This window comes from Artibeus jamaicensis, unplaced genomic scaffold, assembly GCF_021234435.1.
Source record: "Artibeus jamaicensis isolate MK-2021 breed Jamaican fruit bat unplaced genomic scaffold, CSHL_Jam_final scaffold_1019, whole genome shotgun sequence".
Taxonomy (NCBI): Eukaryota; Metazoa; Chordata; class Mammalia; order Chiroptera; family Phyllostomidae; genus Artibeus; species Artibeus jamaicensis.
Window position 1 is genome coordinate 1,902,257 of NW_026522025.1, and position 25,997 is coordinate 1,928,253.

General features: G+C 35.9%; 1 protein-coding gene across 1 annotated transcript in view; it reads right to left on the reverse strand.

Annotated features, from left to right (window-relative positions):
• Positions 1 to 25,997, reverse strand: part of FAF1 (Fas associated factor 1) — a 410,524-nt gene that overhangs the window by 79,601 nt on the left and 304,926 nt on the right. The window contains exons 14-15 of the mRNA XM_053655563.1: positions 24,708 to 24,844; positions 19,628 to 19,716 (exon numbers count right to left, since the gene is read on the reverse strand). Coding sequence (XP_053511538.1) covers positions 19,628 to 19,716; positions 24,708 to 24,844 — 226 coding nt within the window. The remainder of the gene's footprint in view (positions 1 to 19,627; positions 19,717 to 24,707; positions 24,845 to 25,997) is intronic.

Genomic DNA, 25,997 nt, shown 5'->3' on the forward strand with positions numbered 1-25,997 from the left:
GATCTGCATGCTCATGACTGGGCACAATGTCTAGTACACAGGTGTTCAACAAATGTGGACTGAACTAAATCAGAAGGACAATTTACTGACTTCCTGTCCTCGGCAATTCTGTGGATTCAGTGATGTCAAAAAGAAAAAAGTAAAATATGCCACTATTTAAATTTAAAGCCAAGTTTTCAATATTTGCCTACAAAGCCAAATTGATCGTTTTATTTTCTAAGTAAGTATCTGGCTGGTGTGAGAACATAGGAAGTAGAGATTTTAGTAACTGAATTATGCTTAAGGGGACTAATTCATTTAGGCACCAAAAAGATGTAAGGATCTGCCTCAGTTTCTGCTTTAGTGTTTCAGAGGTGAAAAGCTTTTTTCTTTTCTTCTTTTCACTTGATGATCTAATTGGGATAGAACTAGATGGAGTTTAGATATTTAAGATTTTGTTTCTAAAAATTTCTCAGGCCATAGGGTATTTTGATAATCTTGTTACTTTAATATTTTTAAAGTATCAGAATTAGACATTTATCCAATGAAGATATACCAATGTCCAACAAGCACATCAAAAGATGCTCAATAGTTATTAGGGAAATCATTAGGGAAACAAATCACAACCACAATGAGATACCATCTCATATTGACTAGGATCCTATTACTATAGTTACAAAGAGAGAGAGAGAGAGAGAGAGAGAGAGAGGGAGGGAGGGAGGGAATTATTGTTCACGAGGATGTGGAGCAATTAGAAACCTTTGTACATTGTTGGTCTGAATATAAATAATACAAAATGTAAATGATAAAGAATTGAAAACAGGGACTCAAACAGATACTACACAAATGTTCACTGCATCATTCAAAATAGCCAAAAGGTGAAAACAATCCAAATGTCCATGAACAGATAAATGGATAAACAATGGGATAATCACATAATGGAATATTATTCCATCATAAAAAATAATGAAGTGCAGATATATGCTGCAATGGGGAGGAATCTAAGTGAAAGTAGCCAGACACAAAGTCATATACTGTATGAAATATGTAGAACAGGCAAATCCATACAGACAGAAAGAATTGTGGTTGCCAGGGGCTGGCAGGACACAGGGAGTTGGGGACTTACTGCTTAATCAGTATGGATGTGATGAAGATGTTTTGCAACTGGACAGAGGTAACAGTTGCACAACATTGTGAATGCATAAAGAGCCACCAAATTATACACTTTAAAATGGTTAATTTTAGGTTATTTGAATTTCTCCTTAAAAACCTTCAAGTAGCAAAATTATAGAAGTACATGAACTGCTATTTTGACAGCTACACAGCCAAAAACTAAGAAATGACAAAGTTCTGTACAGTTAAAGAAGGGAGATGAATATTTTTACTTTTCTGCACTTGAAATATAAACGATCAAGGTACTGCTTGAAAGGATGTGTTAAATTGGCATTTGAAAGAAGTGTTGCCTGACTGGCTCCAGGACATGCACCTTCCAGCCAAACAACTTGGATTCTAGTCCTTGTTTCATCCAGAAAGCAGAACAGTACAGGGAAAAGGTCATGGGCTTCAAACACAGACCACTTCATTTGTCACACAGCTTGTTAGAATGCAGGCCACCTAGTATCTCATCTAGGGCTTTCTGCTATTTCATTCTACTTCAGTCTGCATGATCATTGCGTTTTCCCCCTTCTAAATTTTCTTCCTTCCAAACATTACAAATACAGTCCTTGAATCAGTGTAGGAAATAGTCATGCAATGATTTTCCTTGCAATAAACTGTTTCCATTTGCTGCAAGGAACACAACACACTCCCAGGTTTAGTTTATTTCACTACCAATGAACTCTGCACAGAGAAGAGCAAGATGGTAAGGAATGGATATGTACCTCCAGCCTTGTGTTATCCTGTACGGGTATCATTATCTATTTACATATTTATTTCTCTTTTCAGACCCTAAGGAAAATGAAGAGGCTTTTCCTTGTCTACCTCTGTATCCTGAGTCCCAAGAGCAGTGCCTGGTTACTTTGTAGATCTTTAGAAATTGGACAATGAGTGAGCATTTGGCTCCACATGCATTTGCATTAAGAGTTTATATCTGTTGAACTGATTTGCCTATAAAATTAATGAACTACTCAAAAACAGTGAAATAAGAATCATGGCAAACCTGATGCTCAACATTCTTTCAGGTTACGTACATGAAAAAGTAGGTTTCATAACTATTAAAGAATGACTAATTATATATTAATTTTTAGTTATCAAAGTTTTAAACAGAAATTTCAAGATATCTATCACACTATTATAAAAATAGAGACATGAATTCACAAGTAGCAAGTGACTTCCAAGTCCTGAGACTGACTTGCTTTGCCGGAATGTAAGTCTCTGGAATTTCCGGTGGATATGTTTAGAAAAGATTCGTTTTCATCTGGATAGAAGTGGTATGTGGGGTAAGTTGAAAAGCTGGATTTAAGACTGGTTTGCTAATTTCTTTAGTGGCAGGATTTCACACGATGGATTGCTGTCTCAGTGTCTGCTTTACAGGAAGCAGGCTAGCTTGTGAAAGTTTATGTTATGGCTAAACCAATCCAGAGAAAATCTTATTGCCTAGTAACCTAGAATAAAACCTCCACATTTTTCAAGCATGCTACTGCCTGCAGGTTCAGACCTTTGTCATCTCCTTAGACGAGAGCACTAGCCTCATAACAGGTCTCTCAACATCTGGTCCCTCCCACAAAATTCACTCATTTACAAATTTAAAAAATATTTATGCATACCTACATGTTAGACTTTGTGTTAGAAACTGGAAATAGTAAGATCAGTAAGATGTAGTTTCCTTTTCTCACTAGTTACAGGAGATACATGTATAAACTTGGGAAGGAAGGCAATCAATATACATGAGAGTCTATTATGGATTCGTCATTTTACATATGCTGTTTCTTTTCATTCCCACGATACCAGTAGGATATTAATATTTCCATTTGAGATATAGAAAAACAGACTTGAACTTGAGGCTACATAATTTGCCTCAACCATTTTGTATTCCATCAGCAATGAATGAGAGTCCCAGTTGTTCTCCACCCGACTACCTTAGCATCCCCAGTCCAAGGCCCCAAGGCTGTGCAAAGTGGTGGTAAGTATTCTCACACACAAGAAGTGAATTTCTTTGATAAACAATGTACAGCTGAGAATTCCAAAAGCAAGCCCTCTATTAACACAGCTTTCTCTAGTGTGCTAAAATTTTCTTTAGGATGTTTTCCTACGTAGGTCCAGACATTAAAATATGCATACGCATGCATACACGCAATGCCAGTTTAGGAGTGTGGAAAATTACTTTTTCTTTGCTTTAACTACCTTTGTTGAGCTTTATGGTAAAAATGGTCTGCAAATACAAGAGGAATAAAATAGGAAATGGGAGGTTATATGGCTATTGTTGAACTGAAATACCTAATCTGAAGTTAGAGACTTTCTGCCTAATTAACCAAGTAATCTCCAGTTAATTATACAGGGTAGGGCAGGATAGGTTTACAGGTGTCCATATGGAAAATAATTCAATAATTAATAAACAATACAAGAATGAACACATTTCACATACAATTGCAAACCTACATTGTAAACCTATACAATGTGTTTCTCTTCCAGATGATGATGTCATGTTCCACTCTAGCCGTGTATTGGGAGGTCCCTTTGTTCATCTAGAAAACACTTCTCAACAAGTCCACCCACTAAGATGTTGCTAATTTTATTTTCTGTTTCAGTTTAAAATAATTTTTCCTGGTGAGGCCTTTCTTTCCAACTTTGATAGGCAAATTTAACACTCTACATGTATTTCCATTGTGGAAATTATATCATCATACTGGAATCCTTTATTTGCACCTCACTGAACATCTAAAGGACTCTGTCATCCTTATATCTACTAGTGCTTAGCACATGTGGGCATATAGCAGGTCTTTAATTAAAATATTAGGGGCCAAATAAGTGAATTAATGGTGGTTTACCTAATGAATGTCTACATATCACCCTTTAAAATTTGATGTTCCCTCCGCTAAGAAATCTTCCTTGTTGCATGTCTGTACTTGGTACTTAATGCTGTTGCTGTGTTTTCATACTATATTGTAATGACCTGTTTGCTGATGTGATAGGTAACTGGATGGGGTAACTGGAATTAAGGCAAATCTGTAATTACAAGAAAAATGCCAAAGATTTCTCAGGATCCCCCCCATGAGATGCATAAAAATCAGAGAAAAGTAATTTGGAAAGACAAAAGTGACGTTAAAAATACTAATGGTAGGCAATTCAACTTCTCCTCCTGCTATTTTTCTATACAAATTCTCCGCTTTCTATAGCCTGGGCCAACATGATTCAACTTGTTCATTCTTTTCTCATACTTTCTCTACATCATAATGCTCTTTCCTCTTACCTCTGCACATAGAAATTATTCTGTCCTTTCCAGTAGTAGATTAAATCTTACCTCTTCAGAGAAGTCTCTCCTGATTACAATAATCAATCCTTCTGAAATCTTCTAAGTCATATAACAAACTATTTTTGTAAGGATACACTTTAGCTTTTCCACTGTAGAAAGTAAGTTCCTTACAGAATAGTACTGTCCTTCAGACTGTTTTTTTTTTTTTTAACTTCTGCATAAACAGCCAGTGGAAGGATCTCAATCTGGTAGCAAACAAATTCAAGGTGAAGGTGCAATGCACATGTACTTTCAGGAGTCAAATTCCTTCTCACAAACATAGTCATATATTGCCCAGTGGGGAAAAAAATCATGAAGGATATGACTTCATGAATAATTTTTCCTGGTGAGGCCTTTCCAAAGATAGAGATTTTGGATAGCATGGTATTTAAAACATGAACAGTTTCTTCAGAATCTTTGAAAAGAATTTGCCTTAAGAGAGTTTCAGTTAACATTTTCTTTAGGTGCCTGTTAGGTTTACGACAGTGGAAAGGTCTCAACTGCCATCTGAAAAGGCTTTAGAAGAAGTAGAGGTTTTAATTTTTATTTGTAGATCCCTAAGATAGCTACTTTTAAAACAATGTTATATAAAAGAGTATACAATAACTAGACATATTTTCCCTAAAGCTAGCAAATATTGCATCACTAGAAAGTAAACATGCTGTGTTAAGACTCTGCAGTTACTAAAAACAAAATGTAGACAGGTTGGGCCAGCTATTTAACAATGAATGCCTTTACAGTAATAAATGTTGACAGCTCAAATCAAAAAAGAATGCATTACTGAGATATCATCAATGTGTTCTGTCATTACAAGGCAGCTCCACCCAGTCTAAGCTTGTCAAAAAGTGTTACTGTAATCCATAAAGAAGTCTGCACCTCAGGCAAAGGAAGGGAAAATGTGAAAGGCTGGCTCTGAACAGGTGTGTTGAATTGTAATGACAGAGTTGAGTCATAATTCTCTTTACATTAGTTTCATACATGACAAATTATTAACTTCTACTCTGAGCGTCAAGCATGGATAAACAGATCCATCAGCAGTCACTTTAAGAGCAACATATGTAAACAAACAGGGTGTGGATATAACTTTTTAACAGTGAGCAATAATTATTTCAAGCACTAGAGTAAACAGTTATGACAAACTTTCTTATTCTACTCAAGTGAATATGATATTCGGGACTGGGAATGTCTGACCTACTCTTCAGGTTGGCCCACTCCGATTCTGCCTAATCTTGGTAAGAGCACTGCTTCAGTTTATTCCATGAATTTTTAATGTACATATAACTCAGCTTTATAAGGGATCATGATAGATGCAAAGCACATAAGTGTGTATTCTGGCTTTAACACAACTGCATGACTTTGGGCAATGTATTTAACTTCTGAAAGCCTCGGTGGTTTCCTCCTTAATAAAATGGGAGATGATAACTATCTCTTAAGATTATCATGAAAACTAAAAGAGATGGGCTACAGAAAGTATCTAATATAGTGCTCTCAACACTCAGACAGCCCTGGCTGATGTGGCTCAGTGGATTGAGTGCTGGACTGTGGACTGCGAGCCAAAAGGTTGCTGGGGCAATTCCCAGTCAGGGCACGTGCCTGGGTTACAGGCCAGGTCCCCAATAGGTGGCAGGTGAGAGACAGCCACACATTGATGTTTTTCCCTCTTTCTCCCTTCCCCTCTAAAAATAAACAAATAAAATATTTAAAAAAAAAGACTTTCAGACATTCAACACATGCTTGTTCCCTCCTTTAATGTATTTCAACTGACATCCTTGATTTTCTAAGAGGTGAAAGTTTGGAATTTAAACACAGAATACCAAAATGCTCACATTTAAAGATCATGAGAGCAGAGCTAGAATCTTTCCCACTCTATGTCAGTTCCCAGTAGCACCTAGCGAGTACTGAGCCCAAGAATCAATTACTTCTCACACTGCCAGCACACAGCAATCTATCACTTCTATGCACTCAAAAGTACTGAGCATCTATATGTATTGTTCATGTTTTCTTTTGTTAAATTATGGTAAAATATACATAATATATAATTTACTTACTTCTGACTTAGACAACCAATATGCTTGCCTGGGAAGAAACATCTTGGACTTCTTTTCCATTATTTTAAACAGTCTACTAAAAAAATGTCTACTTGAAGCAGCCTAAGATATGAGGAATTTTCATTATTTCCTTCAACACTGTACCAAGATTTGAGGGACATATTATTGAGTACCAGGTACTCACTTTAGTAAAGCAATGTGTGGATTGATGTTCATGTATAATCCTTTTCATCTGAATAGCTACAATATTCCTTGTTGAAATTATAATAAAAATAAAACAGCTTTATTAAGATATAATTCACACATCATATGATTCTCACATTTAAAGTGTACCATGCAATGGGGTTTTTTGGACATACTCATAAATACTTGAGAACATTTTCATCACTTCAAAACCCACCCCCACATACCCTTTAGTTATCACCCTCCTCCTTTCCAAAACAACTTACATGCCCCACCCAATCCTAAACAACCGCAGTTCTATTCCCTGTCTCTACAGATTTCCCTATTCTGAACATTCATACAAGTGGGATCACATAATATATGGTCTTTTGTGACAGACTTATTTCACTTAGCATAATGTTTTAAAGATTTATTTGATACTGTAACGTATCAGAACTTCATTCTTTTAATGCTGGATAACATTCTATTGTATGCATATACCACATTTTGCTTACCCAGTCATCCCTTGATGGACATTTGAGTTGTTTTCATCTTTTGGCTATTATAAATAATGGTTCCACATTGGTGCACATTTTTTTTTGGTCTAAACAGATCTTCTTACTTCTGTTAGGTATATAACTAAGAGTGACATTGCTGGATCATAGAGTAACTATGTTTAATCATTTGAAAAATAGAGGCCGTTTTCAAAGCGGCTGCACTGTCTTACACTCCCATCAGTAGTCTGTAAGTCTCAAAGTTTTCATATCCTCCTCTGACTCTTTGATTCTAGCCATTGCAGCTGGTATAAAGTGGTATCTCACTGTGGTTTTGATTTATATTAGACTGACGGCTGAAGATGGGGAATACCTTCAAGTGCTTATTGGTCATTTGTATACTCATATCTTCCTTTGCAAAATATCTGCTCAGGTCCTTTGCCCATTTTCTTTTTAAATGGGGGTAATCTCTCTTTTTGTTACTGAATTATAAAAGAGTTCTTTATATATTCTAGAATAAGTCTCTGATCAGATACATTATTTGGAAAGATTCCCTCCCAATCTTCTACACTAGCATTGAAGTTCTCTGAATTATGTTTACACTGATGTTGAACTATGTTACACTGATTTATACTATTTATTATACTATTTTCAAGTTTATGCTTAAATGAACCACATTTGAACCCTGATCAATTATGGAAAACTAAGAATATAACTAATTTAAGCAAGCAAAAGGAATGTAAATTTAAAAGTAATATGAATTATGTGGAAATTCAAAAATCAACTTTCCCTGTTAAATGAATGTTTGTCAGGTCAAAATAACTAATGCAATCCTCGTTACATGTGAGCAGTCTAACTGTAACAATAAATGAAATAAAATTTGGAGGTACATTGTAATTTATTTTACGTGACAAAATGTAAAATAAATAGGAACAAAGGTAATACATTGCTTTTTCATCCCTAGCTGTCTTGGTAGGCAGCCGAGTACTCTAGTAGTACAGGAATCACAGTGAGGAACACTGACCAAGAGACTGGGAACATGCTTGGCATGTAGCAGGAAGGAACCTGGAGAGTGGTTGCCACTACTATCTTCATTCCCACCTCTTCTACACGCCTTACAGCTTGTACTGGGAGAATAAAAGAACCCTTCCATATGCCCCATGTCAAGTGTGCTCCATGCTTACACAGCGCATCCAGCTCACCCTGGCAAAGTGCTCCCAGGGCTTCATCCACCTGATCACTTCATAAACTTCTCATTGGATAAAAAACTCCATTAAAATATTTATGTACCCAACATAGGAGATCCTAACTATATAAAGCACATATTAACAGACCTAAAGAGAGAGACAAACAGCAATAAAATAAAACCAGGGGACATGAATACCCCATTTTCATCAATGAGTAAGACATCAAGACATTAAAATCAATAAGGAAACACTGGATTTAAGTGTTTTGGACAAGATAAACTTAACAGATATATTCATGAAAAGGCACTGAAAAAATATACATTTTTTAAGTGCACATGGAACATTCTCAGGGCAGATCATATATGTTACACAGCAGAACAAGTCTTAATAAACTTAGACTGAAATAATATCAAGCATATTTTCCCAATATAAGCATATTTTCCAATAGTATAAAACTAGAAATCAATACAAAAAAAAGTAAAAATTGACAAATACATGGAGATTAAACATGTCACCAAACAACTAATGGGTCAATGATGAAACAAAAAGATTAATAAAAACACCTAGAGACAAATGAAAATGGAAATACAACATACCAAAACTTACGGGATGCAGCAAAAGCAGTTCTATGAGAAAAGTTTATAATGATAAAAGAATTCATCAAGAAATAAAACTAACTTTATATCTCAAGGAAAGAGAAGAACAAAATTAAACAACACTGAGATTTAGTAGAAGGAAGGAAATAAAAAGAGATCAGAACAGAAATAAAGACTAAAAAACAATAGAAAAAAATCAATGAAACTGAGAGCTGTTTTTTTTTAAAGATGAAAACAAAGGATCATAAGATACTGCTAGGAGTAATTATATATCAACAAATTAAATCACCTATAAGAAATAGATTAATTCTTAAAAACACACAAACTATCACAACTGAATCGGGATGAAATTGAAAATCTGAAAACACTAATTACTATAATAAGGAGATTGAATTAGTAATAAAAAGTCTTCCCAACAAACTAAAGTCTGGGACCAGGTGGCTTCACTGGTGAATTCTACCAGCATTTAAAAATGAATTGATAACCTGGCTGGTGTAGCTCAGTGGATTGAGTGCGGGCCTGTGAACCAAAGGATTGTGGTTCGATTCTGAGTCAGGGCACATGCCTGGGTTGCAGGCCAGTTCCCAGCAGGGGATGCACGAGAGGCAACCATACGTTGATATTTCTCTCCCTCTCTCCTTCTCTTCCCCTCTCTAAAGATAAATAAATAAATAAAATCCTTTAAAAAAAGAATTGATAAGAGGAGAGAACACTTCCAAACTCATTTTATGAAGCCAACATTATCCTGATACCAAAACTAGACAAGGATCATATAAGAAAATAAAATTAGAGGCCAATGTTCCTGATGAACATAGATGTGAAAATCCTCAACAAAATATTAGCAAACCAAAGTCAAAAATACCTCAAAAGGATCAAGCACCATGATCCAGTGGTATTCATTCCAGGGATTTAAGGTTCAATATCCATAAATCAATCAATGCAATATACTACATTAACAAAATAAAGAATAGAAATTATATGATCATCTCAATAGGTACAGAAAAAACACTGGACAAAATTCAACATCCATTTACGACAGAATTCACAACAAACTAGGTATAGAGAGAATGTACCTCAACATAGTGAAAGCTATATATGACAAGCCCACGTCTAACACCATAATCAAAAGTGACAAGCGGAAAGCTTTTTCTCTTAGATTAGGAACAAGACAAAGATGCCCACTCTTGCCACATTATTTAACACAGTACTGGAAGTCCTAGCCAGGACAACTAGTCAAGAAAAAGAAATAAAAGGTAGTCCAGGTGCAGAGGAAGAAGTAAACCTGTTACTATTTGCAGATGACATGATATTATATATAGAAAACCTTAATACTTCACCAAAATATTGTCAAAATTAATCAATGAATTCAGCAAAGTGCAGGATACAAAATCAATATATAAAAATTTACGTTGGCATACATGAATAACAAGAATAATTAATAAAACAATCCCACTTACAATTGCATTAAAAATAAAATAGCTAGTAACAAACTTAACCAAGGAGGTGAAAGATCTGTAAAAAACTATTGATGAAAGACAATGAAGAAACAATAAATGTAGAGATACTTTGTGCCCATGGATTGGAAGAATTAATATTGTTAAAAATGTCCATACTACTAAAAGTAGTATGCAGAGTAGTATCAATTCAATCCCTATCAAAACTCCAATCACATTTTTCACAGAAATAGAACAATGCTAAAATTTGTATGGAACCACAAAAGACCCCCCCCAATAGCTGAAGCAGTCTTGGAGAAAGAAAAACAAAGTTGGAGGCATCATGCTTCCTGATTTCAAAGTATATTACAAAGCTATAGTAATCAAAACAGTATGGTAATGGTATAAAAACAGACACAAATTCAGAAAAAAATAAATAGCCCAGAAATAAACCCACACATATATACTCAATTAATTCATGACAAAGGAGCCAAGAACATACAATGAGAAAAGGACAGTCTCTTCAATAAATGGTGCTGGGAAAAAAGGACAGCCACATGTAAAAGAATGAAAGTGGACCACTATATTACACCATGCACAAAATATCAACTGAAAATTTATTGAGGACTGAATATAAGATATGAAACAATAAAACTCCCAGGAAAAAACATAGGTGGAAAGCTCCTTGACATCAGTCTTGTTAATGATATTTTAGATGTGACACCAAAAACAAAGGCAACAAAAGCAAAATAAACAAGTGGGACTACATCAAACTAAAAAGCTTTTGCATAGCAAAGGAAACCATCAACAAAATAAAAATACATCCTACTAAAATGATGAAAATACCTGCAAATCATATATCTGATAAGGGGTTAATATTCAAAATATATAAAGAACTCAAAGAACTCAATAGCAAAATAAAAAATCCAATTCAAAATGGTCACAGGAAAACTTCTGGTCAAGATGGAGGTACAGGTAAACACATTTTGCCTCCTTGTGCAACTACAGAAAAAAATTACAACTAGACTACAAAACAAATACCACCCAGGACTGTCAGAAAATGGAGCTGTATAGAAGTCCAACAACCAAGGATTTAAAGAAGCCATATTCATCCAGACAGGTAGGAAGGGCAGAGATGCAGAGAGAGGTGGAGAGGATGGAGCAGGGCAGAGACACCGAAGTGGAGCTAAGAGGCAGTGACAGGTGGTCCCACATTCATGTGAGGTGGATAAAAATGAGGAGGATACCTCAGGAGCAAGGGATCCCAGACCAAACAGCAGCCATGGTTCCAGTGCGGGGAAGATAAATCCCCATAACTTCTGGCTGTGAAAACCAGTGGGGGGTTGGGACAGCAGAAGAAACTCGTGTATTAACAGCAGACTCCTCTTAAAGGGCCTGCATGGATTTAGGACTTATGCAGACCCACCCCCTTTGGGATTTTTAGCACCAGGGCCACAGCTGGAAGGGCACAAATGGCATATGGAGAGCAAGGGAAGAGAATGGAAACAGAACGAATACCAGGAGACAACTTCCTTCTGAACAAACTTCCAGAAGCCAGGCAGTAGCACTGTACTCTCTCTGCATCCTTCCCCCAAACAAAGCCACACAGAGGCCTCACATAGAGCCACGAAGCAGTGAAACAGGTTGCTCCACCCTGGTGATCACCAAAGGCTCCACCTCACACAATTTAAAGGTCCATTTTTCTATAACAGGCCATGCTATTAAGATAGGGAGTCAAAGAAGCAAATACCTAACACACAGAAACAAACAGGGAGGTTGCCAAATTGAGGAAGCAAAGAAATATGGCCCAACTGAAAGAACAGAACAAAACTCCAGAAAAAGAATTGAGCAAAATGGAGATAAACAACCTATCAGATGCAGAGTTCAAAACAATGGTTATCCGGATGCTCAAAGAACTCATTAAATATGGCAACAGCATAAAAAAGACTCAGGCAGAAATGAAGGGTACATTAAATGAAATAAAGAAAAATCCACAGGGAACCAACAGTGAAGAGAAGAAAGCCAGGATTAAAATCAACCATTTAAAGCATAAGAAATAAAGATTCAACCAGAACAGAAAGAATAAACAAGAATTCAAAAAAATGAGGACAGACTAAGGCTCTGGGACATTTTCAAATGTACCAACATCCAAATTATAGGGATGCCAGAAGGAGAAGAGGAAGAGCAAGAAATTGAAAACTTATTTGAAAAAATAATGAAAGAAAACTTCCTTAATTGGTGAAGGATATGGACATACAAGTCCAGGAAGCACAGGGAATCCCAAATAAGTTGGACCCAAAGAGGACCACACCATGACATATCATAATTGAAATGCCAAAGATTAAAGATAAACAGAGACTCTTAAAAGCAGCAAGAGAAAGGAGAGAGTTACTTACAAAGAAGTTCCCATAAGACTGTCAGCTGATTCCTCAAATGAAACTTTGCAGGCAAGAAGGGACTGACAAGAAGTATTCAAAGTGATGAAAAGCAAGGACCTACCATCAAGATTACTCTACCTAGCAAAGCTATCATTTAGAATTTAAGGGCTGAGAAAGTCTCCCCAGACAAGGTAAAGCTAAAGGCGTTCATCATCACCAAGCCATTATTACATGAAATGTTAAAAGACCTTATTTAAGAAAAAGATCAAAACTACGAACATTAAAATTGCAACAAAATCACAACTATCAACAACTGAATCTAAAAAAACAAACCAAGCAAACAACCAGAATAGGAACAGAATCATAGATACGGAGATCACTTGAAGGATTATCAGCTGAGAGGGAGAAGGGGGAGAGTGAGGGAAAAGGTACAGGGATTAAGAAATATAAATTAGTGTGTATAAAATAGACGGGGCAACGTCAGGAGTAGTATAGGAAATGTGAAACCAAAGAACCTACACGCACAACTGATGGTCGTGCACTAAGGGGGGTGATTGCTGGAGGGACTGCTGGGAGGTACCAGGTGGAGAGGGGCAGGTGGGAAAAATGGGACAACTATAATATCATAATCAATAAAAGATAGTTTTAAAAAATGGTCAGAGGATCTAAATAGACATTTTTCCAAAGAAAGTATACAGATGGCCAACAGGTACATGAAAAGGTGCTCAACATCAGTACTTATCAGGGAAATGCAAATGAAAACCACAATAAGATAGTACCTTACACCTGACGGAATGGGTATTATCGAAAGACAAGAGAATGTGAAGAAAAGGGAAGGCTTATGCACTGTTTGTAGGAATGTAAACTCGTACAGCCACTATGGAAAACAGCACGTAGGTTCCTCAAAAAATTAAAAAGTAGAACTACCATATGATTCAGCAATTCTACTCCTGGGTAGTTATCTGAACAAAACAAAAGCACCAACTCATAAAGATATGTTCACCCCCATGTTTATTGCAGCATTATTTACAATATTCCAGACATGGAAGCAAAACAACCTAAGTATCCATGAATGAATGAATGGGTAAAAGAAAATGCCATATATAAAAAAATATTATTCAGCCATAAAAAGAAATTTTTTTTTATTTCCAACAACATGAATGGAGTTTGAAGCTATTGTGCTAAGTGATATAAGTCAGATGAGGACAAATACTATGGGATCTTACTTATATGTGGAATCTAAAAAAAAAAAGAATCAAGTTCATACGTACGAAGAACAGATTGGTGGTTGCCAGAGGCAGGGGATGGGAAATGGGTGACATGAATGCAGGTGTTCAAAACAAGTAACTTACTGTTATAAAACAAGTAAGTCATGAGGATTTAACATATAGCATGGTAACTATACTTAATAATATTGTATTGTGTATTTGAAAGTTACTTCGAAGTTCTTATCAAAAGAAAAAAGTATGTATAGGGTGATAAATATTACCAGTTTTTTTGTGTGGTGATTATTTCATATATTGAATGATTAAGTTGTACCCCTAAAACTAATATAATGTTAAATGTCAATTATATCTCAAAAAACCACAAAAACCCATTTTCTCAGCAGAAAACAACTACTGACAGAAAGGCATCTATCTATGCCTTTCCAGGCTATGAATCCATTTAATGCTCTAATCATTAACAGTCAACTGTTACTCCTCCTCCACCCCCTCCTCCTCAGAGTTACTTCTGGGTATGGGTATTACGTCTTTTGACTTTTGCTTTTTCTGTGGAATTCTGCTGTTTAAAAATACTGCATTTTGTTTTGTTTTCTTATTTTTTTAAACATTTGTTATTGTTGTTTAAGTACAGTTTTCTGCCTTTTGCTCCAGCCTCTCCCCACCACCCCAGCCCTCCACACCTCCCTCCCCTGTTTCCACCCAGCTTTGTTACTGTCCATGTGTCCTTTATAGCTGTTCCAGCAAACCCTTCACTCTTTCCCCCTATAATCCCCACCCTTCTCCCCTCTGGTTACTGTCAGCCTGTGCTCAATTTCATTGTCTTTGGTTATATTTTGCACGCTTGTTCGTTTTGTTGATTAGGTTCCTGTTAAAGGTGAGATCAATATAGCATTTGTCCCTCACCGCCTGGCTTATTTCACTTAGCATAATACTCTCCAGTTCCATCCATGCTGTTGCAAAGGGTAGGAGCTCCTTCTTTCTTTCTGCTGCATAGAATTCCATTGTGTAAATGTACCATAGTTTTTTGATCCATTCACTTTCTGATGGGCACCTAGGTTGCTTCCAGCACCTGGCTATTGTAAATTGTGCATTTCTGCTTTTTTGTATTTCATGTGTAAGTTTATATAGAGCTATATCAGAGAAAACTCTCCTAACAGAACTATTGACCAGAAGTTCTTGCTGGCCTCAGGTGAAGCAGGAAAGTAAGAAGCTAGGAAAATTCCTTGGCAAATGGAATAGGGAAACTGAGACAAGCTAGCTGAACAAAATGGCTGAGCAATTTACAGCCAGATACAAAAAGTCACTTCCTTAGAGATAACATCTCAGCCTTAGGCGTATTTCAGCTCCAGGTCCAGAAAATTGGCAAAACTAGTTGGATAAATTCAGGAGCAGCTGAAATGACTAACAAGTCTCGGGCCTGGCGCTGACCAACCAGTGTAGACCATGACCGTAAAAGGACACATCTGGAAAACTGAGGAATATTCTGTTCAAACTCTCCCCTGAGATCTCCCGTAAAATTCCCACCTGCAAGAGAAAGCTAAAAACCTCAAAACAAACTACCCACTGCAAGCTCTCCCTCTGGGGAACGGCCTGCACCATTCCCTTCCCTCCTTCTCCCCCCACAGGCACGCATCTCCTGGATTGTAAGAGTCCCCATGAGATTTGCAACCAGGGAAGCAATGGGCAGGCTAATCTCCTGAACCTGTCTTCAAGGTCCCCTTTTCTCTGACTTCCCAGTGAGCTTAGGCAGCCCAGCCTAGGATCTCCTGTTTTTCTTCTATGCTAAGCCTTCACTGCTTTACTGTCCCCAGCTTTATTAACGTACTTTCACAGTCACCTGGCCTCATGTTGTGAAATCTTTCCTGCATGAAGTCGAGAACCCACACACCAGTAGCTGGCTCTAGGCAGACCTGCTCAGGACCAGGCCCCTTGTCCCACAACACAGAATAGTTTATATGTATTGAATTTAAAAAAATCCTCATGTGAGGGTTTTAAAAATATCGATTTAAGAGAGAGAGGAACCGGGGGAGAGAGAGAGAGAGAAAGAAACATAGATGTGAGAGAGAAACATTAACCGGTTGCCTCTCACATGTGCTCCAAACAGGACGGAACCACAACAAGACAGAATGTCTATCCTGTGATAACTTCTTATTCTTTTAAAGAAAACATCAACAGAAGCCAGAACCCTGTTTACCACTGTAAACTCTGGAAACAGAATGAGTGTGACAATGATGAGATTTTAAACGGGGGGATGGAATGGAATAAAGTGCTTAAAATGGTACGATAAAGATAAAGCTTAGGACAGAAAATTGGCACATTCCATGAAGCAAACCACAAAGCCATCAATTTCCTTTGGCAACACAAAAAGCTGCCAGAGCCAATAAGCACATCTTCCCTGTGCTGTGGCAGTGCTGTTTTTTAAGTCTCAAATCAAAACTCTTTAAGATAAGCCTAGAATGTCCCTCTAGCATATGCTGTCCATGCTGTCCACTAGTGTATTGTTAGAATTACCAAAGATGTGAGAATCATGTGTCTGTCCTTGAAATCTGTCCTGATATCCAACATCTGGATTGTGGCAATTACTGAGCTACTTGCTCGGGTACAAGTTAATCAGAGGTTGAACTGAAAAGGAGCAAACCTTGTATCTATGATATAGAATTCTAAATAAATTAGTGTTGAATGAATGAATAAACAAATGGATAAGTAAATAGGTAAGTATCATAACTTCTTGATACTCAGAGCTTTCTACATTACTCATAAAAATAGTGCATATGAAAAATCTGAATCCATTTACATGTTAGAAAGCATCTGTTGTTTGGAACCAGTCTAAAAGCATAAATAGGTTGTGGCTATTGTCATGTAGTGATAATTACTTTCCTCCTTATCCCTTTATTGCCAATAGCCCCTCACTGGAGCAAAGAATCTAGCTCAGTGCTATATACTTGATAAATTCTCAGTAAACACTAAAACAAACTGTACCATACATGAAAATGTCTATGAAAAAGTTATAGACAGGTCTGTCAAAACAGAGGCGCATATAACGTATACTTCCTGTTTAGAGACAGAACAATTAGTGATATAAAGGTTAGTCTACTCTGGGCCACTGAAGAATGACTCAAAGTATAAATATGGTTTGAGCATGGTTTTATTTAATAAAAGCTTTATATAGTATGGGTATCTTAAATTGCACTACTACTACAAATCACTGAAATGATGGATGGCACTGAATCAAAGTTAAGTTTAAGTAAATTCGGGCCTAGGAAGCTATACTCCAAACCTATTCATGAATTTGATTTTGACTAAAAGCTTAAGATGTCTTATTTGAAATTATTTAAAGAGTGAAGACAAAATCACAATTACAAGGAACAGTGCTTCTTGTCACATACAGTCAGCAGATACCAAGTCACTATGATCTATGCACAGTCCGTCTAAAGAAGTCTGTACACTTCGAAAAGCTTTTCTTACTATGACCTGAATAATAATTTTCATGGAGGCACTCTAAAAACAAAGAGAAATCCTCATCTCTTGCAGTTAAATTTCAATAAAAATTTCAATTACATGGAGCCTTGGATTTTTCCTGTAACCCTCATATTTAATTTTGTGCAAAGTATTAAAGGAATTAAAGTCAATTTCTTTGCCAATAAATTATGAAGAACACAAATTAAGATAAAAGAATGAACTGGGAATGTGCTGCAAATATTGTGCATTTATATTATTATACAGCATAATCTGTAAATCTAGTACTAATGAGACTCAAGATTTAAATGGCTGAAGAATATGTTTAGTAAATTATTGTTAACCAATGCCTCTATTTTAGGATAAATATAATCTTGAGTGGCAACACACCTATTATTACAAATTCCTAACTAAGTACAGTAGTCCATTATTTCGAAATGTCACTGTCAATTTATAGAGTAACAGATAAACATCTTTCTACCATATACCCAATTACCTTTCCCTCACAGTAAGTGAAACACTATAAAGAAAAATGACAAACTTAATGTTTTCATGGCAATAAAAGTAACCTAATGAGCATTAAAACTGTCAACTAGTTACGACACTCTAAATTTTCACATTTGTTAATGTGGTTATGTCAGGTTTTAAACCACTGTAATCAAGTATTATTTTTTTAAGTAATATTATTTCATGTAAATTCTTCCAAGTATTCATTTACCTAACGATCTGACAAACACCGAGTGCCTACTCCTAGGTATGCTGTCGGGGGATACAAATGTGAGTACGATGCGGCCCTTGCTCTTTTCAACAAGCACAGTCTCATGTAAGACAGATAAGTAAGTAAAGTAAAATACCATAGCATGGATTATATTAAAATTGTCTACATGTTTCCCATTTGCAATAGATAAAGGGTATTCTATTGAAAGCATTCACTATCATTACTCAGAAATCAAGCTCTCCCTTATTTATTCTATAGAAATCTTTTTGTAATTTAATTTAAAAGCAAATTTTATAAATATCTTAACTTAGCATCTTAAATTAATAAATGTTAATGTTTCAAAGCTTATCTTAAGGCTATTTTCCAAATCTAGAAATTTGTTGACTAATAAAGCACTAATGATTACTTGTGATTATTGTATGTCCCACCAGCTGAATGACCTTCAGTAAATGAACTTTGTTTCTTTTTTTTTTAAAGGCTTTATTTTTAGAGAGAGGGGAGGGAGAAAGAGTGATAGAAACATCTATCTATTGTCTCCCACAAGCCCCCAACACGGCACCTGGCCTGCAACCCAGGCATATGCCCTGACTGGGAAGTGAACCAGTGACCTTCCAGTTTGCAGGATGTACTCAACCCACCAGTCAGGGCAGATAAATTAACTTTCTTGATCCTTAGTTTTCCCATCTGAAAAGTGGAGACAATAATACCAATCTGTGCTAGATTATCTTCCATTTGTGCCTCAGTATCCATGCTCTATCTAGCTTTTTGCCCAGGGAGATCAACAGGAGGTACTAGCAGAAGGTCAGAGTGTGGAAGGAAAGTGAAGCTATTCCCTGGTTGCCTTCCTGCCAGGTCACCAAAGCCTGGCTATACCCCTCAATCAGAAGCAGTCCTCTCCATACACCACCCTCCCCTAGGACTTTAAGCGTAGGGATGGTTATTCAGTTAAGTGTTCACTACCACTGCAATTGTCAGTATTGCTCTTATTATTTTCTTTGAGGTTCCACACTCATGTTCTCTATACCATCTGAATATGTTCATGAGGCTGAGAAATTCAGAATTTTGGAGAGCTTTTGCTAATTCTCGCAGTGCTTCAAAAATATGTTCAAGTGTAAAATTGCTTATTGCTAATTAATCTCAATATTTAGAGAGTAAAGATAAAGAGGACCTTAAAGTGAATGAAAAACCCACATAGTAGGTAAGATTTCCTGGAATGTAGTTTCTTCCATAACCATGCTTTGGAATTAATTTCTGGCAAATTGACCTGCTGCCACCACATCAAATCTAGCAAAGAATAAATGTCCATGAAACTAAACAAACTGTTGGGTTGTGGGGTCATGAAAAGAATGGACTGCAAGATAAACTCAATGGCATAAAAATCCTGTTTAATCTGGAAATGCATCTTCACCATCCTTACTTATCAATCATGACACAGGCAAGCATTACCATTTGACAAATTCTCATCAAAATCATACCAAAGATCTACTTAACCTTTCACCTTACCTCATCCTTTATATCTTCCTGTTGCTGTGCCGTGAAGATCTCCATTGCAGCCATGAGTCTCATCATCAACTCATCCACTGTTGTGTTACCTAGCAACACAGGACCGCCAAACTTCACATTATTAGTTATTATAAAATGGAAAGTCATTCTAGAATTAATCATAAGAAATCACTACAATCTAAAAAAATTTACAAACTAGCATGCTATTATCTCCTTAAAATTCTTTCATATTTTCATTGAAAAGTTTTATATGTTCAATATGAAAAAGTAAATGGTATTCTGACAGTTGAAATTTCAGAACATTTAGATTTTGGGGAACAGATTCTTAAGAAGTATTTTTTTAGCAGCATAAATAATAACGTCCAAGTCATAAGGGTCAAAAGTTCTTTCATATTATAAAAATATACCTACTTAATAATACTAGCAACAACTACTGTTTGTTTATATGCCAGTAATTAGGCTAAGAACATGATATATATCACCCCATTTAATCCGTACAATCATTTTTTGTTGTGATTTTGATTTTAAAGATAAGAAAAATCAGGCTTATAGAGCATAAGTAACTTGCCAACCAAGGTCACGCTGGTTAAGTGGTGGGGCCAGGATTTGAAACCATGAGTCTGACTCAAAGCTGTCCTCTCTACTACATCAATTCACGGTTTACTCAGAATTACTGTCTACCTCTAAAGATTCTTCAGTGAAACAAATAGTAACTTAAGTACTGAGAAAAATCGATTTTTGCTTTTTGCCCAAGTGATATTCCTCCCTTCAGCTGCTTTCAAATTACTATGCTATAATTTTTAATGAAGAAGTTATTAAACATGTTTAATATTCCTTAATGCTCTTTTATTCCCTGCTCAAGTCCATAAAAAAACATATGGCACAAATGTGCCATTTCCTGAATGCGTTAAGTCCTATAATTTGCTTTGGATGTATCTACAATGGAGAAATTCTTGAAGATACATAGAGATATAGCAATTCTATTCTTTCGAATGTACAGCCAAAAGAATCTATCTTTCTTCAGGGCATGAAAAAGGGTCTTCTTCTCCCATTAATGAAATGGCCACCAATGAAACAACAACTAGCAAGTATTCTTGCTGGTGTTCTACCAATGTAGGGCTTGACAAACAAGATCTTTCAATTGGATAATGTGATTTTACCCAATTTTTCTTATGATCATTGACAGCAAAGGGTTAGGGAACATCTCTAGTACTTAGCAAAGGAAAATGATTTGGTCACATTGGCCCTCCTTTCTCAATAAATAACCTAGAGAACAAATATTACTTTGGTGTGGTATAATGGTACTAAGAATGCAAAACTGGTTTTGCAGTCAGAGTTTTCACCCTAGTTCCACCACTATGATGTAGTACCTAGAAACTGTCCAGCACATGACAAGGGTTTAACAAATATTCACCTAATAAACAAATGAATAAATGAGTGACTGACTGTGGCTAATGATTAATTTCTTTATCACAAAATGAAGATAACACTGCCTCTACAGGCCCCTGAGAAGGATTAGATATTATGTAAAGTGCCTGGTACAGAGTACACACCCAATCACTGGTAGTTATTGTTACCAGACATGATAAATGGCAAAAAGTTTAGGATCATCACTGATGTAGAGTTTGTTCCTGGGCAAATCTTTTGGTTTCCATTTCTTTCTTTCTCTCTTTTAAATGCTGATTTCCATATCAGGTGTAGGCTCAGGAACCACTGTTTCTTTCTCTTTCTTTCTTTCTTTCTTCCTTCCTTCCTTCCTTCCTTCCTTCCTTCCTTCCTTCCTTCCTTCCTTCCTTCCTTCCTTCCTTCCTTCCTTCCTTCCTTCCTTCCTTCCTTCCTTCCTTCCTTCCTTCCTTCCTTCCTTCCTTCCTTCCTTCCTTCCTTCCTTCCTTCCTTCCTTCCTTCCTTCCTTCCTTCCTTCCTTCCTTCCTTCCTTCCTTCCTCTCTCTCTCCCTCTTTCTTTCTTTCTTTCTTTCTTTCTTTCTTTCTTTCTTTCTTTCTTTCTTTCTTTCTTTCTTTCCTTCCTTCCTTCCTTCCTTCCTTCCTTCCTTCCTTCCTTCCTTCCTTCCTTCCTCCTTTCCTTTCCTTTCCTTTCCTTTCCTTTCCTTTCCTTTCCTTTCCTTTCCTTTCCTTTCCTTTCCTTTCCTTTCCTTTCCTTTCCTTTCCTTTCCTTTCCTTTCCTTTCTCTCTCTCTTTCTGTCTTCCTGTCTTCCTTCCTTCCTTCCTTTCTATTATCTATCTATCATCTATTTATCAATCATTTTTCTCATGTGAGGACACACTTATTGATTTTAGAGAGGGGAAGGAAGGGAGAAAGGGACAGAAACAATGTGAGAGAGATGTCAATCAGTTGCCTCTTGTATGCTCCCTGATTCGGGACGATATGGAATCCAGGCTTGTGCCCTTACCGAGAATGGAACCATGACCTTTTGCTTTACCGGATGACGCTCCAACCAGCTGAGCCATACTAGCCAGGGCTGGGTTTCAATTTCTATCTTTGTAAACTGTAGTGCCTAAAGTTCAGAGTATAGGGAATGAATACTCTGACTTCATACTGACTTTTCATTTTCATGCTTAACCCACTGCTTATAAACTACTTTTCAGCCCTAACTGTGGGGACTCACTGCCAAACTGGACTTATAGATACTTTATACCTAAATCCTTAATCATCCAAGTTCAGGGCAAATTTATTCTTTAGAGCCTACTGGAGTCATTTATGAACTTTTTGGCTTTAAAACCCTTTTATACTCTTAGAAAACTACTGAAATCTCTAAAGAATTGTATGTAGGTTATAGTTATCAAGATTTACTATGTTAGAAATTAAAACTGAAATATTTAAAACATGCTTAAGGATTATTTTTAAAGTGACAACAGTAAAGCATTACTTGTTAATACACTTGTAAATATCACATTTGTATGAAAAATGACTCTATGTACCAAAAGAAAAAGTTTAGTGAGAAGAATGCCATTGTTTTAACATATTTTGCACAACTTTTTAACGTCTGGCTTAAATGAACACAACTGGATTCTTATATCTACTTCTATATTAAACTAATTAAAACATATCACCTTAATTGGAATTTATGAAGCAAATCTGATCTCACACAGATAAGTAAACGAAAAAGTGAGGAGTATCCAAGGGCTATGCATATATGTTCTTTGGCTAATCTCTTCTAGTCCCCCAAGCCCCTCTCCCCTCTAAGATCCATCAGTGAGGTGAAGGCCAGGCCAGGGAGGGGGGAGGGAAATGGTGACATCTGTAATAGTATCAACAATTAAATTAAGTGAGGAGTATTTTAACAGATAATTGTAGACATTCTTCTTTAATACACCCAAACTGACAAGTGGAGATTTCAAGGTGAGCTATGTGAGGAATTTGAAATTGTATCAGTAAAATTTCTGTACTTTGCTTATTAAAATCTATTGCTCTATCCTGCCCTTTGAATAGATTTTTTACTCATGCATGACTTTATGATATCATGCATTGATCATATGGAAAACACTGGTTCACTGAGCTATGCATTTCTTCTGAATGTCAACATACCTAATTACACATTAAAAAATCACATTTGTTAACATCACCACTAATGTCATCAAAAATATAACTCTAATGGTAAATTCACTCTAATGGTAAAAGATATAACTTTTTGCTTAAAAGCTCACATTTTATCACTGGCAACACAAACTGTCAATTCTTTTTCTTGAAGTGGCAGACTTACTTTGTTCATTCTGGAGAAAATGTCTGTTAAATATCCAAGCTATGTAACTATAGTGTGTCAGTCATTTTCAAGTAAAAATAAAGTTCTGTAAAAATAAATAACTAGTTTGGCTCAAATAACTACACACGTGTTTTTCTTTGAGACTACCATTGAACTCTGACACACAGTAGAATTGCTTTATCCACACCCACCATTGTGCAATACAAACTATATAAAGGGTTAAAATGTAATAATAGTAATAATTTTTAACTGCACATACATGGAAGTGAAGAATATGACTGCTAGTACAGTTATGTGCCATGGCCTTGGTTCATACTAAGGTGCCAGCACTTTTAAACAATACTGATCTTATACCACCAGTATGTCAACACAGTAAAAAAGGCAAAAGAAATTCTTATTGCTATTATGAAAATAATACTGATTCTGCAGATTCCCTGGAAGTGTCTAGGGGACCTCCTGGATCCATGGCCACACTTTGAGAATTACTGGCTACTGTAATATTGCCTCTGACAGGGAAATGGGAATAATGTATTATCTTCATGATCCATACATGCAATTCATTCATTTATTTATGCAGTTCATTCTTCTTTAACATTATTTATGAACTTGAATGTTCTATTTATAGAGAAGACATAAAATATTGAAGGTTTTATTTAGCGTAAGGCACTTGAAGCATCTTTTTCCCCATGACATAGAGACAAGACACTATTTTCAATTTAAGCTTTGCTGTGAATAAGGTAACATTTTATATGAATCCCTGGGGTTAATAGGTAAAAGGGAAAAATCATTCACTTATTTTTTTTTTATAAAGAATGGAAAGTTTAATTTTTTTGGTAAAGTTTAAGTTCACAGGTATCCTGTAACTTCATGCACAAGTTGCATCCTAGACACAGATTCACACAAATAACAGGAAACAACAGCTACTGAAACAATTCTATTCACACTATCCATTCACTGGTTTTTCTAGATAACTAAAGAAAAACATTTCTTTCAACTAATCTACATTACAGCAAGAAATCTTTGTGTATATATACACATATGAAATGCCATATTTGACAACTGGTTATGACTTAATTGCTAGTTTAGAGAATTTAGCAATTCTGAACATTTAACATGATTATCCTATGTCCCAACGGGCTGTGTAATTCTATTAAGGCGTTTCTATTGGATTTTCATGCAGTATTACTTCATTCTTCACAGTACCTATACTTTTTAAGCTGTTCTCCTTCAGGAAGTTCCATATTTTAAAATGCTGACATATTCACCAATATAAAGAAATGCTGTCAGCTTCGATGGTAAATGTTATAAGATTATCATATACACAAGAAGACACTGTTCTCCCCTTGTGACATTTACTTTACCTTGTATCACATTTAACACTTCATTAGATGATCGCTTTCCCATAATAATCAGAAAAAGTGGAAACTGGTCTGTTTTTTGAGTCCGAACGGTTTGTGCAACAACACTGCCAAAGTGTCTATTGCACATGGTCAGAAATCTAAAATGAGACAAAATCCAAAGTAAGTTTCACTTCATAGTTTAATAAATTTACTAGTACCCCAACAAAAAAACTCAGTTTTATTAGTTGTATTAAAACTAGGCAGCTTGTCTGATATCAATAGGTGAAGCCTTGCTACATTGAATTTTCCGCTACAAAACAACTGATACAGAAATGGTTATCGAACACTGAAGCAGGCAGAACAGCCTGAATACTGTCTGGGGCTGACAGCGTTAAGATTCTTACTGTCAAACATGGTAAACCTAACATATGTGAAGAACCAACAAAATGAATTTTAAGAGAAAATAATTTCCTAAGTAGGACAAATATTGCATGGTACAAAGTTAAATTGACTATCATTCCTAATCTAAACAGATTTGGCAACATTTCCACAAGTTTTTAGAATCAAGACTTGTACTTTAGAATTGTGTTTTCTCCAATAGGAGGTCTTCTAGTTTCATACTTAGTATGGGATAAAAATAATAATTCTAAGCTTTTGACCAAAAAAAGCTCAGAGATATTAGCATACTGAAGTCTAGCATTAGTATTCTTAACACGATCTGGAATAAATGAAAAAACTGATAAAGCTTTTCTCTTCTATTAGAGGACTGTTTGAAATTAGCATTTCTTTCAAGAGAAAAGGGTAGCTTATGATATGTTTTCAGATCTGATGGTAAAAAGTAAATGTCATAATAATAATGAATTATGAAAGACCAAATGCAAATATAGAATGCTTTAATAAGATCCAATTTAATAAAGTCTGTAAAAATAATGGACTTTTAATAACACAGGTCACAAAAGGCAAAACAGTGGAAATTCTGGGGACTAGCCACTGGTACTAGCTTATTAATTCTTAATTATGTTCATGAAAGGCAACTTAAATCGTGTGTTTTCTTATGCCTTATGATAATATTTTAGGTAACACTCCTCTGAAATGTATGTTCTAGCTGATGAGCAGAGTCCTGTCGTCGTATGTGTTAGAAGGTAAATCTATTTGAAAAGACAAATGGCATTAAAATGCCATGTGCTCAGATTCATTTGATATCAAATTCAAAACAGAATCAAACCTCTTAATTTTAAAAGCCAATATGTCTGCCTACAGAAATTCATCCCCGAAATTTAGGCTGAATTCCCATATAATCTATGACATGAC